The sequence below is a fragment of the Tachyglossus aculeatus genome, chromosome X2 (genome assembly GCF_015852505.1).
Source record: "Tachyglossus aculeatus isolate mTacAcu1 chromosome X2, mTacAcu1.pri, whole genome shotgun sequence".
NCBI classification, from domain to species: Eukaryota; Metazoa; Chordata; class Mammalia; order Monotremata; family Tachyglossidae; genus Tachyglossus; species Tachyglossus aculeatus.
The window spans coordinates 27,486,749-27,502,037 of NC_052100.1; the positions used below are offsets into that span (position 1 = coordinate 27,486,749).

A 15,289-nucleotide genomic window follows, 5' to 3' on the forward strand; every position below is an offset into this window, starting at 1 on the left:
TACTGTAGCGGGCTGCAGCTGCACCAGTTAAAAATACTTCGGGGTGTCAGCATTCGCCCTCCCACTGCATGTATTTTCTGATCGGGTTGCTTTTTTGGATCACCGGCAGTGTAGGAAAACTCTTTAGATAGCCTAAGTTTCCTGACCAGCTTCTTAAGTGCACTTTTCTTCAGAGCTCCTAATGGAAAGATTCGGGAGGAAATACCTTTCCCATTCGGGGTTGGATAGCTGATAGCGCTGGCTTCTTGTCTCATAATGAGACTGTAGATTGAAAGCTTGTTGTGGGCAGGGAATGTGTCTAACACCTCGGGTTATTTTCATTAGGTCTCACATCATTAAGAAGCAACATGGCTTAGTGGATAGAGCACAGGCCTCAGAGTCAGAAGGACCTGGGTTCTAATCCCGGCTCTGCCACTTGTCTGCTCTGTGACCTTGGAGAAGTCACTTCACATCTCTGAGCCTCAGTTATCTCATCTGCAAAATGGGGATTAAGATTGTGAGCCCTGTGTGGGACAGGAACTCTGTCCAACCCGGTTATCTTGTCTCTACTCCAACACAGTGCAGGCACATAGTAAACACTTAACAGTTGTCATTTAAAAAATAAAGATGATGGAATGACAATTTGTAATTTCCAGAGTATCAGATTAGTAGGGGCATGGTTGTTGTCAGTTGAACTCTTTTTAGAGTGCATATAACAACTTTGTTCCTTCAACAGAAGGGTTTTCTTTTTTAAGAAGTGCAGTACCTCAGGGTCTAGTATTCTGGGTTTTTTTAAAGTTGATGTGTTTGACATTCTTTCGGTCTATGTATGTACGTTCCTGGTGACAAATCAGACAGGGAGGAATGCCTTTGCTTTTTCATAGGGCTTAAAGGCCAGCTATCGGCAGGGTTTTTCAGAACACCTGCAAGTTTCAAACCGCCACCTGCATGCTCTTTTGTGCCGAGGCATGCTGAAAAATGCACCTAGCATTGCACACGATGCCCTGACAGCTGTCCTGTAGCTTTTCCTCATATTCAGGTTCTGCAAGCGTTCGGTGGAAAAAGGGCCATTCTTTTACATTGTTGACAAGAAGCATCAATTACTTAATTGATTAATCGCCTAGTGGAAAGTCGCAAGGCAGGGAAGAAGGATTCAGTCAGTCAATCATATTTATTGAGAGCTTGCTAGGGGCATAGCACTATTCTAAGTGCTTGGGAAAGTAAATTCCATAGAGGTGGTAGACATGCTCCCCGCCTACAAGGAGTTTACAGTCTAAAGAGGGACACGGATATTAAAATCAATTCCAGATGGGGAAAATGGCAGAGAGGAAGGGTTGGTTCGTGAGTCTTGTGGGGCTTGTTGAGGTCAAACAGCGGCAAGTGACAGATTCGGAATTCGAACCCAGGTCTTCCGACCCCTAGGTCCGTGCTCCTTCCACAAAGCCACCCTGATCCTAGCAGGTTGTTCTCCCCATGGCCGTCTTCTGCGGGTTTGTGAAATGAATTAGCTTAGCATGCAGTGGTATTTGTTAAGCACTTAATTGATCGATGATCATTAAGCTGCATTGAGAGTCATATTTTGCCTGACCCTTCCAGGGAGCCTGAAGGGAAAGTTGGACAGCGTTGGCCCAATTTGAACATGGTGATGCTAGGTAGTTTCCAGAGGAACATTTTTAGCCCTCACATCCTCAATCTGACATTTTTACCTCCCCCAGTGACTTCGAGACTGAGCCCAGAATTTGATAGCCTGGAAGATACCTATAATTACAAGCCAATAATAGTAATAGTGATGGTATCTTTGTTAAACGCGTACCATGTGTCAAGCACTGTTCTAAACGCTGAGGTAGATACAAGCTAATTGCATTGGACGTAGTCCCCAAGCAGCATGGCTCAGTGGAAAGAGCACGGGCTTTGGAGTCAGAGGTCATGGGTTCAAATCCTGCCTCCGTCAGTTGTCAGCTGTGTGACTTTGGGCAAGACACTTGACTTCTCTGGGCCTCAGTTACCTCATCTGTAAAATGGGGATTAAGACTGTGAGCCCCTGTGATCACCTTGTAACCTCCCCAGTGCTTAGAACAGTGCTTTGCATATAGTAAGTGCTTAATAAATTCCATTATTATTATGTGGGGCTCACAGTCTTCACCTCCATTTTGCAGATGAAGTAACTGAGGTGAAGAAAAGTGAAGTTACTTGCCCGAGGTCACATAGCAGACACGTGGTAGAGCGGGGTTAGAACTCAGGTCCTTCTGACTCACAGTCTAAGTCAGAGGGAAACTACTTACTGAATCCACATTAAACTTGTGAGGAAACCGAGGGCAGAGAAGTGAAGTGACTTGCCCAAGATCCCACAGCAGGCAACTGGTGGAGCTGGGATTGGAATCCTGCTCCTCTTTACAATAGCAGTTAACTCTTCTCAGGCTGGAAAGTTCCCTTTGGCAGTCACCCTTAAAGGGAAGTTATTCTTCAGCGTCCCAGTGGCTTGAAAGACCAGGTTGATATTTCTCTCCATCACACACAAGGAAAGCCCCTTAGGGTAAGGGGTTTTCCAAACCAGTATTCCCGTTTAATTAGCTAATCATTTAGACAAGGAGAGTCACAGCCTGACCCTTGATCTTCTCAAAAGCATCCTCATATTCTAGAGAAGCAGTGTGGCCTAGTGGAAAGAGCCCGGGCTTAGGAGTCAGAGGTCATGGGTTCTAATCTCAGCTCCACCACTTGTCAGCTGTGTGAGTTTGGGCAAGTCACTTAACTTCTCTGTGCCTCAGTTACCTCATCTGTAAAAAGGGGATGATGACTGTGAGCCCCACGTGGGACAACCTGATTACCTTGTATCCTCCCAGTGCTTTGAACAGTGCTTTGCACATAGTAAGAGCTTAATAAATACCATTATTATTTTTTTTTTTCTGTTCCTCAGTTATCTCATATGGAAAATGGGGATTAAGACTGTGAGCCCCACCGGGGACAACCTGATTACCTTATATCTACCCCAGAGCTTAGAACAGTGCTTGGCACATAGAAAGTGCTTAACAAATGCCATTAATTATTATTAATTAATACCCTGAGCCTCGGTTCCCTCATCTGTAAAATGGAGATTAAGAATGTGATCCACGTGGGGGACAGGGACTGTGTCCAACCCGATTAGCTCGTACGTACCCCAGCGCTAAGTACAGTGCCTGGCACATAGAAAGCGCTTAACCAACACCATCCAGAAAAACCCATTCTCCAGCTACTGCCGTACTCCCGAGAAACGGTGGAAGGATGAGAAAAAAGGTAGTTCAGAATTTGAGAGCGTTTGGACTTCGGTCTGAACTTTGGTTGGTGGTGCAAGATCTGTTTGTAGCTTTACCTCTCCCTCTGGCTGATGACCAGCACACCGTCCAGAGCTAAAGAAAGTCCCCGGGAGTGGACAGAGCAGAACTGGGGAGGTGACATTAGTTTGACTTCATTCCGAAATGTATCTTTTGCTGCTTGGCTAGATGTAGGGAGAAAGTCCCTGGCTTGGTTTCCTCAATCTCAGCATCCCAGAGCCAAAATGGAAATGGGAGGATGTTTCCAGCCCTCGACTCAAGCTCTGGGCTCCGCCGAGGCCAATGCATCAATCAGTGGTATTTATTGAGCACATACTGTGTGTGCAGAGCACTGGAGTAAGCGCTTGGGAGAGCACTATACAGCAGAGTTGGTAGATGCAATCCTTGCCCACGAGGAGCTTACATTACAGTCTGCGATGGGTGACAGACATTGAAATAGATGAGGGAGGGGGGCAGAGAGGGTAAGAACATTTACGGAAGTATCGTGGGGTTGGGGTGAGAGTCGGAGTGCTCAAGTTCTTAATGGCAGCATCCTACTCTACATTTGTCAAGTGGAAGATGTTTGGCTGTTTGAAAGAAGCAGAGTGGCCTAGTGGAGACAACACTGGCCTTGGGAGTCAGCAGAACCTGTGTTCCAATCCCTACTCTGCCAATTGCTTGCTGTTGTGTCACCTTGGGCAAGTGGCTTAACTTTCTTATGCCTCAGTTTCCTCAACTGTCAAACGGGGATACCTGTTCTCTTTCTTAGACCGTGAGCCCCATGTGGGACAGGGACTGTGTCCAACCGTATTAACTTGTATCTATCCCAGTGCTTAGAACAGTGTTTGGCACATCATAAGTGCTTAACAAAAACCATTAAAGATAAACAAAGGAAGAAAGAACTGGACTGAGCTTTGATTTTGTAAGTGGTTAGTCCGATAAGCTCTATACTCCAGGCTGTGCCCCCCCTTTACATAACTGAATGCGTGTCCAACCCGATTGGCTCATATCTACACTAGTACTTAGTACAGTGCTCGGCACATAGTAAGGATGTTCATTTTTTATGTACAAGTCTGTAATTTATTTCCATTAATGTCTGTCTCCCACCTCTAGACTGTAAGATCGTTGCGGGCAGGGAATGGGTCTGTTTATTGTTGTGTTGCTCTCTCCCAAGTACTTAGTACAGTGCTCTACACACAATAAGCAGTGTGGCTCAGTGGAAAGAGCATGGGCTTTGGAGTCAGAGGTCATGGGTTCAAATCCCAGCTCCGCCAATTGTCAGCTGTGTGACTTTGGGCAAGTCACTTAATTTCTCTGTGCCTCAGTTCCCTCATCTGCAAAACGGGGATTAAGACTGTGAGCCCCTGATCACCTTGTAACCTCCTTAGTGCTTAGAACGGTGCTTTGCACACAGTAAGTGCTCAATAAATGCCATCATTATTACTATTAATAAGCGCTCGAGATATGATTGACTGACCTGCACATAGTTAGCGCTCATTAAGCACCATTGATGGACTGATCGAAACGAGTCTACAACAGATAATAATAATAATAACAATGATGGTATTTGTTAAGCGCTTACTATGTGCAAAGCACTGTTCTAAGTGATCAGGTTGTCCCACCTGGGGCTCACAGTCTTCATCCCCATTTTACAGATGAGGGAACTGAGGCACAGAGAAGTTGATGCCCTCCTTCTTTCTAAAACAGTGGCCAGGTGTAGGCGTGCAAGGTTTCAGATGTGTTTCTTGTTCCACAGGGACAGAGGAGAGCAGCCCAAGAGGAGAGGACCCCCCCGGAGGCCGATCGATGGGTTCTGCAGGGGGCATCTGCCACCGCATCATGACGACGGGGGAGGCGGCATCCGCTGACCCGGCCCCCGGAGAACCGGTGCTGGAGACCTTGGTGACCTGCAAACTCTGCCTGTGTGAGCATCCCCGGGGCCAGATGACGAGGCTGAGGGAATGCCAGTGCTCTTTTTGCACAGAGGTAAGCATCTGCGCGGGGGCTTCTCTCCATCCTGGTCCACAGCCAACCTTCTAACTGAGCCTCAATCTCGCCTATCTTGCCTCCCACCCCTCACCCATGTCCTACCTCTGGCCTGGAAGGCCCTTCCTCCTCATATTCATTCATTCAGTCATATTTATTGAGCACTTACGGTGTGCAGAACACGGTACTAAGCGCTTGGGAAGTACAAGTTGGCAACATATAGAGACGGTCCCTACCGATATCCTACAGACATGACTCTCCCCTCCTTCAAAGCCTTATTGAAGGTGCATCTCCTCCAAGAGGCCTTCCCTGACTGTGCCCTCCTTTCCTCTTCTCCCTCTCCCTTCTGCATCCCCCTGACTTGCTCCATTTATTCTTCCCCCCTCCCAGCCCCACACCACTTATGTCCAGATCTGTCATTTATTTATTTATATCAATGTCTGTCTTCCCCCCTCCCCCCAGACTAAGCTCATTGTGGGCTGGGAATGTGTCTGTTTATTGTTGTATTGTACTCTCCCAAGTGCTTAGTACAATGTTCTGCACACAGTAAGTACTCAATAAATACAATTGAATGAATGAATGAATGGGGTTATGTCCACAGCTGTCATTTATTTATTTATGTTTCCCCCGCCCCGAGACTGTAAGCTCATTGTGAGCCAGGAATGTGTCTGTTTATTGTTGTATTGTACTCTCCCAAGTGCTTAGTACAGTGCTCTGCACACAGTAAGTATTCAATAAATACAATAGAATGAATGAATGAATGAATGGGGTCATGTATATATCTGTCATTCATTTATTTATGTCTCCCCCTACCCCTAGACTGTAAGCTCATTGTGAGCCAGGAATGTGTCTGTTTGTTGTTGTATTGTGCTCTCCCAAGTGCTTACTACAGTGCTGTGCACACACTAAGTGCTCAATAAATACAATTGAATGCATGAATGAATGGGGACCTGGGCCTCTGATTTTGCTCTGCACAAGAAAAAAGGCAGGAAGACTTATCCAGTGTCTACCAACTCTGTTGTATTGTACTCACCCAATAACAATAGTAGTAACAATAATAATATTTGTAGCATTTGTTAGGCACTTACTGCATGTCAAGCACTGCTCAAAGCACTAGGATAGATGCAATAATAATAATAATTCTGGTATTTATTAAGTGCTTACTATGTGCCAGGCACTGTGCTGAATGCTGGGGTGGATACGAGCAAATCGGGTTGGACACAGTCCCTGTCCCACGTGGGGTTCACAGTCTCAACCCTCATTTTGCAGGTGAGGTAACTGAGGCACAGAGAAGTGACTTGCTCAAGGTGACATAGCAGACAAGGAGTGGAGCCGGAATTAGAACCCATGACATTCTGACTCTCAGGCCTGTGGTCTGTACACTATGTCATGCTGCTTCGCTATCACTAACACAAGCTAATCAGGTTGGACGGAGTCCATGTCCCTCGGTCTCTAGACTCTAAGCCCGTATAGGCAGGAAAGGTGCCTGTTCATTATGCCCTCCCAAGTGCTTAGCACAGTGCTCTGCACACAGTAAGTGCTCAGTAAATATGATTGAATGAGTGAATCAAGGCCCTGCTGAGAGCTCACCTCCTCCAGGAGGCCTTCCCAGACTGAGCCCCTTCCTTCCTCTCCCCCTCGTCCCCCTCTCCATCCCCCCATCTTACCTCCTTCCCTTCCCCACAGCACCTGTATATATGTATATATGGTTGTACATATTTATTACTCTATTTATTTATTTATTTATTTATTTTACTTGTACATTTCTATCCTATTTATTTTATTTTGTTGGTATGTTTGGTTCTGTTCTCTGTCTCCCCCTTTTAGACTGTGAGCCCACTGTTGGGTAGGGACTGTCTCTATGTGTTGCCAATTTGTACTTCCCAAGCTCTTAGTACAGTGCTCTGCACATAGTAAGCGCTCAATAAATACGATTGATTGATTGATTGATTGAGTGAATGAATGGGGGCTCACAGTCTTAACCCCCATTTTACAGATGAGGAGAAGCAAGGAGAAGTCAAGTGACCTTCCCATGACACACAGTAGGACAAGTGGCTTAGTATAGGGCCTGGAACTTAGTAAGCACTTAACAAATACTATTATTATTATTCCACAGTGGCACTGGGATAACTTGCAGAACTGTGTGAAGTTTCCCTTCCTCACATCCATCCTAACATTTAGGGATGGACCCTCTTTCCTCCCTGACATTTTTCCCCACCACAACCCAGAATTCCCCTAATTAATAGTCCATCACAGGCAGCTCACCTCTGAATTTAATTTTTGAACCTCATAATTTACCTGGCCTAGCCCAGCTTCCTGAGATTGGCCAACTAGGAATTTCTCCCTTGAGGGGAAAAATAACTTTTAATAATTACCCGGACATTTAGGGTCTTTCGGTTAACCTAAGCATCTTGCCTTGGGCCAACACTGTAAATAGTTAGTTTTTAAAAGATTGTCGAGTCCTGCAGGGACCAGCGAGTGGGTGCGGAGAAAGGATGTATGGCTGTCTTCAGAAAATGAGGTAGTTCTGGTTTGGCTGGGCTTGTGTGAAAACTGGGCAGGAAATGTTATTGGGTGTGCTGGGACTCTAAGTCTCAGCAGCCCACAGGGAAAAATAATCAATCAAAAGTATTTATTGAGCATTTACTCTGTGCAGAGCAGTCAGTCAGTCAGTTGCATTTACTGAGCACTTACTGTGTTGAGAATACTACTAAGCGCTGGGGTAGATACAAGATAATTGGGTTGAACACAGCCCCTGTCTCACATAGGGCTCACAGTCTTAATCCCCATTTTCCAGGTGAGGTAACTGAGGCTCAGAGAAGTCCAAGGTCACACGGCAGACCTGGGGCGGAGCCGGGATTAGAACCCAAGTCCTCCGATTCCCAGGCCTGTGCTCTTTCCTCTAGGCCACGGCAAAATGATCCCTGCCCACAAGGAGCTTATAGCCTATAGGAGGCTGCCTCACCTCAGACGTCTCTGACAGTCACCCAAAGTCTTCTGGGGACTTCAGGCTAAGTTGGGACCACGTTCCAGAACTCAATATTACAGCCCCCAACCCTGACTTTAGGACCGTAGGGGGCCATTCTAGAGATTCCCCAAAGCATAACAACTGCAAGCGTCAGCCAAGTCAAGGGCAATTATCATTCACTTCACATCCTGCCAAGATCCCGTTCAGTGAATGTGTCCTTTGAAGGCTTTGCTTCCAGGGTAATTTTCAGCCTGTGGTTGTGCACCAGTTTTTTTTATTTGGGCTTTAAAAGCACATCAGGGACTGAATATAACACGGAAGAGGTAGCAGAGTCGCCTAGTAAGCTTGTTTGGGCGAGGAATGTGTCTGTTTATTGTTATATCATACTCTCCCAAGCGCTTAGTACAGTTCTCTGCCCACAGAAAGCGCTCAATAAATATGTGTGGTTCGTACATTTGTGCGACCCTGTTTCCTCTGATTCACTGAAGCAAGGATGACGGTGTTTACTGAGTGCTTACTAGGCACCAAACACTGTGCTAAACTCTGGGGAAGGCACAAAATCAGATTGGTCAGTCCTTGCTCAACACAGGGGTCACAATCTAAAAAGGAAGGAGAACAGGCGTTCTAGAGGTGAGGAAACTGAGGTCTAGAGGGGTTAAGTGACTTATCCAAGGTCATACAACAGGCAAGTGGCAGAGCTGGGATTCGAACCCAGGTCTCAGACTCCACTAGGCCACAAAGGGTAGCAGCATGCAATCATGTTCGATTCAGAAAGTGGCTGACTGAATCAATCAATCAATCAATCGTATTTATTGAGCGCTTACTGTGTGCAGAGCACTGTACTAAGCACTTGGGAAGTACAAGTCGGCAACATATAGAGACAGTCCCTACCCAACAGTGGGCTCACAGTCAAAAAGGGGGAGACAGAGAACAAAACCAAACATACTAACAAAATAAAATAAATAGAATAGATATGTACAGGTAAAATAAATAAATAAATAGAGTAATAAATATGTACAAACATATATACATATATACAGGTGCTGTGGGGAGGGGAAGGAGGTAAGGCGGGGGAGATGGAGAGGGGGAGGAGGGGGATGTCTGAGCAATGATGGAATTTTAGGGAGGAGTCAGGTGGTAGGGGCTGTTTTTAATTGCCTGCCTGTAAACACTTTATACAGAATCAATAAAATATTTATGGAATCAAACCTGTTTTCCTCTTGGGCACCTGGGATGTTCGGATTCTTTCTCCCATGAAAGCCCATATAAAAGCATTTTTTTTTAACCTTGCAAAAGTTATGCCCATTTTTCTTTCTCATTTCAAACTGATTGCCCTGTATTTTCCCCAGCGCTTAGTACAATGTCTGGCACATAGTAAGTGCCTAAACAAATACCATTAAAAAAAACTAGGCTTTTCTCTAACTGTTGGGTTAAGGGTAGCAGTGTTTCAGTTTATGGCATGTAGTTCTCCCAGATTCATGTAAAAGTAGCTGCTTCTCCCTTTCAGCTTCTTCCCGGGTTCTCTGGAATCTTGGGAAAATTATGAAATAGGCAAACAATCTCTTGTGTCATTGTGTATCACCGCGCTCCTGGAGTGTGGTTCAAAATTCATTCATTCATTCAGTCGTATTTATTGAGCTCTTACGGTGTGCAGAGCACTGTACTACGTGCTTGGGAAGTCCAAGTTGGCAACATATAGAGACGGTCCCTACCCAACAGCGGGCTCACAGTCTAGAAGGGGGAGACAGACAACAAAACAAAACATATTAACAAAGTAAAATGAATAGAATAAATATGTACAAATAAAATAAATAAATAAATAGAGTAATAAATCCGTACAAACATATATACATATAAACAGGTGCTTTGGGGAGGGGAAGGAGGTAAGGCGGGGGGATGGGGAGGGGGAGAAGGGGGAAAGGAAGAAGGGGACTCAGTCTGGGAAGGCCTCCAATGCCAGAGGGGCAGATACACTTCTGCAGGATTTTTTTTTTATCAGGCCAACAGGTAGAATGGCCTTTTATACTGCTTTGTCCTTAGTCCGTTTCTCAACTGGTCCACCCTCTCTCCCATCCTGATGAAGATATGCCATCAGAACCTTTGACTGTAAGCTCGTTGTGGGCAGGGAATGTGTCTGTTCATGCTATATTTTACTCTCCCAAGCACTTAATACAGTAAATCCAACTGACTGATGACTGACTGACTTTGATGACCAGCATCATTAAATCCCCGCCACTAGTCTTCCTCCAAACTCCACTTTTGTTGCCGAGTTCCATGAACTGGAAACGGTGCCTGTGTTTACGGGGACCGGGAAGAGGAAGACAATGCCTTTGAGCAGTGGAGAGGGGAAGGTGACACACTCCATGACAGAATCGGTTCCGCGACTTCCTGCAGAGAACCATTACGTGGGTGTCCTCGGGATGCCCTTATTTACCCAATGGAATATTAGTTGGGTGGCATTGTGTTGGGGAAGGTGGGGGGAGGGAGAGGATGTCTGCAATTCTGCAATTCTGTCAGCGAGCCCCCTACTAACTACCCAGAAAGGTGTCTGTGGTGGAGTAGGACTAGTAATAATAGTATTTATTAAGCACCTACTAGGTACAGAGCTCACAGAGAGGATGGTGAATCCCACATCTTGGCTTGTGCTGGATTTATTGTTTCTTTCTTTAATTTTTTAATAGTACTTAAGCGCTGACTATGTACCCAGCACTGTTTTGAGCCCTGGGGTAGATACAAAGTAATCGGTTGGACACAGTCTATATCCCACATGGGACTCACAGCCTTAATCCCCATTTTACAGATGAGGTAACAGGGGCACAGAGAAGGGAAGTGACTTGCCAAAGGTCACACAACAGATAAGTAGTAAAGCTGGGATTAGAACCCAGGTCTTTCTGGCTCCTGGCCAGTGCTCTGTCCACTAGGCCATGCTTGACAGTGCACATAGTAAGTGCTCAATAAATACCATTGACTGACAGCCCAGAGTTCAGGGACCAGGTCAGTTTGTCATGTGACAAGTAGATATATATATCTATATATGTATATATATATATAATGGCATTTATTAAGCACTTACTATGTGCAAAGCACTGTTCTAAGCACTGGGGAGGTTACAAGGTGATCAGGTTGTCCCATAGGGGGCTCACAGTCTTCATCCCCATTTTACAGATGAGGTAACTGAGGCACAGAGAAGTTAAGTGACTTGCCCAAAGCCACACAGCTGACACTTGGCAGAGCCTGGATTTGAACCCATGACCTCTGACTCCAAAGCCCGTGTTCTTTCCACTGAGCCACGCTGCTTCTCTAGTATCATCTCTAGTAGATGCCACTTTAGCCACCAAATGCTTTTGATCCTTGAAATCACTCCCACTCCCCTTTGCCCCCTCCCGAATGTGGAACTTGAAGCAAAAACTTCAACTGGACTCTAAGATCCTTGTTGATGGGGAACATCTCCACTAACACTGTTGAATTGTACTTCCCAAGCGCTTAGTACAGTGCTCTGCACACAGTAAATGCTCAATAAATATGATTGAATGAATGAATGGTTGATCAGCTCCCTTCCTGCTGGGTGTGACCTTGGGCAAGGCACTTCACTTTTCCATGCCTCAGTTTCCTCATCTGTAAAATGGAGATTCAATATCTGTTCCTTCTCCCCCTTGGACTGTGAGTCAGCCCCATCTAGGAAAGGGACTATGTTCAGTCAGATTATTTTGTAGCTGCCCCAGGGCATAGTACAGTGCTGGGCACATAGAGAAGCAGCCTGGCTCAGTGGAAAGAGCCCGGGCTTTGGAGTCAGAGGTCATGGGTTCAAACTCTGGCTCCGCCAAGTGTCAGCTGTGTGACTTTGGGCAAGTCACTTCACTTCTCTAGGCCTCAGTTCCCTCATCTGTAAAATGGGGATGAAGACTGTAAGCCCCACATGGGACAACCTGATCACCTTGTAACCTCCCTAGTGCTTAGAACAGTGCTTTGCACATAGTAAGTGTTTAATAAATGCCATCATTATTATAGTAATCACTTAAATATTGCAATTATCATTATTATTATTATTATTCACAGTTCCTATTTCCTCCAGGAAAATGACTCCTTAGTTTCAGGAATGGAGAGAGTGTGTCTTCTACAACTATGGCCCTCTCCCTAGTAATGATGGTATTTTTTAAGCGCTTACTATGTGTCAAGCACCCTTCTAAGCGCTGACTTCATATAGCTCGAACCAATCAGACCCTTCGAGGGGGACAGATGTTTAAAGCAGGAAATAAAATTCATTTTTCGTGTGTGTGATCCTGATCAACCTTGCCCACTCAAGCACAATTAAAGATCTGTGACTTAGTAAGTCAACAATGGCTGGAGATTGCCTAACCCAGTGGCCTGTGGTCAGCTTATTGTAGTGAAGTGGGGAGAGAGTCGGGAACGGTAACACTGATGTTATTACTGGAAAAAGGCGATTAGTTCCTCTCCGAAAATTCTGCTTCCCATTTCTGTTGAATGTTCGAGGAGGGAGATAACGAAAGTGGATTATTCAGCCCTCTATTTCAACAGTCTTCCTCTCTTTTGACTCCAGCACTCAAAAGTATAAAACATTAAATGGTTTGGGTATCTGGTGTTCTTCCAGCTTTGAATTTGCTGAATCTCTAAACATTAACTTGCCCTCCCCCTTCCTCTAACCCCTTTTCCTGCCAAACTAGTAACCTATTTGTGATATGCAAGGGTTGTGTTGGAGGAAAAACTCGCTCTCAGAATAAGCCTTTGATTTTTGGCTTTGGAAAGAGGAGTGGACTCTTCCCTCTGGACTTCTGATTGGTTTTGAAAGTGAAGGCACAAAAGGTATTCTAGCTTTAGTGGGAAACAACGTGGCCTAGTGGAAAGAGCTCAGCGCTGGGAATCAGAGGACGTGGGTTCGAATATCGGCTATGCCACTTACCTGCTTTGACACCTTGGGCAAGCCACTTAACCTCCCTGTGCTTTGTTTCGTCATTTGGAGAATGGGGATTAAATTCCTCCTCCTCTTCCGCTCCCTCCCTCCTCCCCATCACCAGCCTCACGTGGGTTAGGGACTGTGTCTTATCTGATTATTTCATATCTGCCCCAGTGCTTAATACAGTGCTTGACCCCATGGTAAGCACTTAAAAAATTCCACTTACAGTATTATCACTAATAATTAGTATTTACATGCTTACTATGTGCCAGACACTGTACTAAACTCTGGGTAGATACAAGCAAATCAGATTGGCCAGTCCTTGTCCTATGTGGAGCTCACAGTCTTACTCCCCATTTTACAGATGAGGTAACTGAGGTCCAGAGAAGTGAAGTGATTTACCCAAGGTCACACAGCAGACAGGTGGCAGATCTGGGATTAGAACCCGGGTCGTTCCGATCCCAGGCCCGTGCTCTTTCCACTAGGCCAGGCTCCTTCTACCCATGGCCTCTTGGCGATAACCCTGCCCTATCTTCACGAAATAGAAAGGGAATCCAAACGGGAGGTATTTGCTCTCCAGGGCGTGCTTCCCAGCAGCGAGAGCTTGTCATTCTGCTCCCTGCTGAACAACGCCTTTCCCGTTTATTTTGGAAGCGGCCTGTCCCTCAAGAGTTAAGGAAAGAGGAAGTCGTCCGCCTGGCTTGCACAGCCTGTTTTCATAACCTAGATATTTACCTGAAAAGAGTTGTTATGCTTGGGCACAGCCTGTTTGCATTTCAGATTAAAGACAGGATGTGCCGGGCAAAATGAAAACGGTCTCCTTCTGTGCGACACATTTTGGCGCATGACTGGTGGACGTTAAAGCCCCCTTCTTCTAAATCTCCAACTCGGTGGTTTCCGCAGGACCTTGAAAGTGATGATATTTGTTATTTGTTAAGCGCTTACTAGGTGCCAGGCACTGTACTAAGAGCTGGGGTGGATATGAGCAAATCGGGTTGGACACAGTCCCTGCCCCATGTGGGGTTCACGGTCTTAATCCCCATTTAACAGATGAGGGAACTGAGCTACAGAGAAGTGAAGTGACTTGCCTAGGGTCACTAGTGGCGGAGCTGGGAGTAGAACCTGTGTCCTCCCAAGGCCTGTGCTTTCTTGTAATTTTTTGTACTGTCTGTCTCCCCCGGTGGATAGTAAATTCCCTAAGAGCGGGGACTGTGTTCACTAACTGCATTGTATTCTCTGAAGTGCTTAGTACAGTGCTCTGCACACAGTACATGCTCAATAAGTACCATTGAGTCATTGATTGACAGCCCTGGCTCAAGTTTCTTCCCCCTCCTGGCATCCCTCGCGCCCTCCTGCCCGTCCCTTGTCTTTGTGTGACTCTCCGCTGCCGTCAGGCCGGGAAGATTCCCGGCGCGTGCTTGGAAATGGCCGGGGCCTGCCGCTATGACTGTGCAGTTCTGATGGGGGCAACGCTTCCCTTTCCAGGCATTGGATCGTAGAAAGCACGTTTTTCCTTCCGTAGCGTTAGCTCCCTGATTCCGCCTCCGGATCCCGCAGTCCCGCCTCCGTTATTTTCCCCCAGCACCTGCCCCAGTTGACAGAAAGGCTAGATTGCGTGAGCGTCAGAAACCCCGCCGGGTTTCGCGCCCACTTGGTTTGGCTTTTCCCGGGACGTGGGGCCGAGGAGGAACCTAATGAATACCGTTACCGCTGTTAAAAGCGAAAGGAATTCGGGAGGGTGACGTGGAAAAAATGAGAGATGGGGAAGATTCCTTGTCGTGGGTTTATATGTACCCCCCCCCCCCTTTTAGACTGTGATCCCACTGTTGGGTAGGGACTGTCTCTATATGTTGCCAATTTGTACTTCCCAAGCGCTTAGTACAGTGCTCTGCACATAGTAAGCGCTCAATAAATACGATTGATGATGATGATGATATGTACCCTCCCCCCCCCCCCCCCTTTTAGACTGTGATCCCACTGTTGGGTAGGGACTGTCTCTATATGTTGCCAATTTGTACTTCCCAAGCGCTTAGTACAGTGCTCTGCACATAGTAAGCGCTCAATAAATACGATTGATGATGATGATGATGATGATTGACTTTCAGGTTTGCCTTAAAGTTGGGAGCAGAGGGGGATTTGCCTCATATCCACAAAGCC

General features: G+C 46.1%; 1 protein-coding gene across 1 annotated transcript in view; it reads left to right on the top strand.

The window, feature by feature from the left end:
* The window catches only part of RNF144B (ring finger protein 144B), a 51,792-nt gene that overhangs the window by 11,150 nt on the left and 25,353 nt on the right, over nucleotides 1–15,289 (top strand). Inside the window, exon 2 of the mRNA XM_038770956.1 lies at nucleotides 5,023–5,252. Within this exon, the coding sequence (XP_038626884.1) occupies nucleotides 5,073–5,252 (180 nt within the window). The 5' untranslated portion in view covers nucleotides 5,023–5,072. The remainder of the gene's footprint in view (nucleotides 1–5,022; nucleotides 5,253–15,289) is intronic.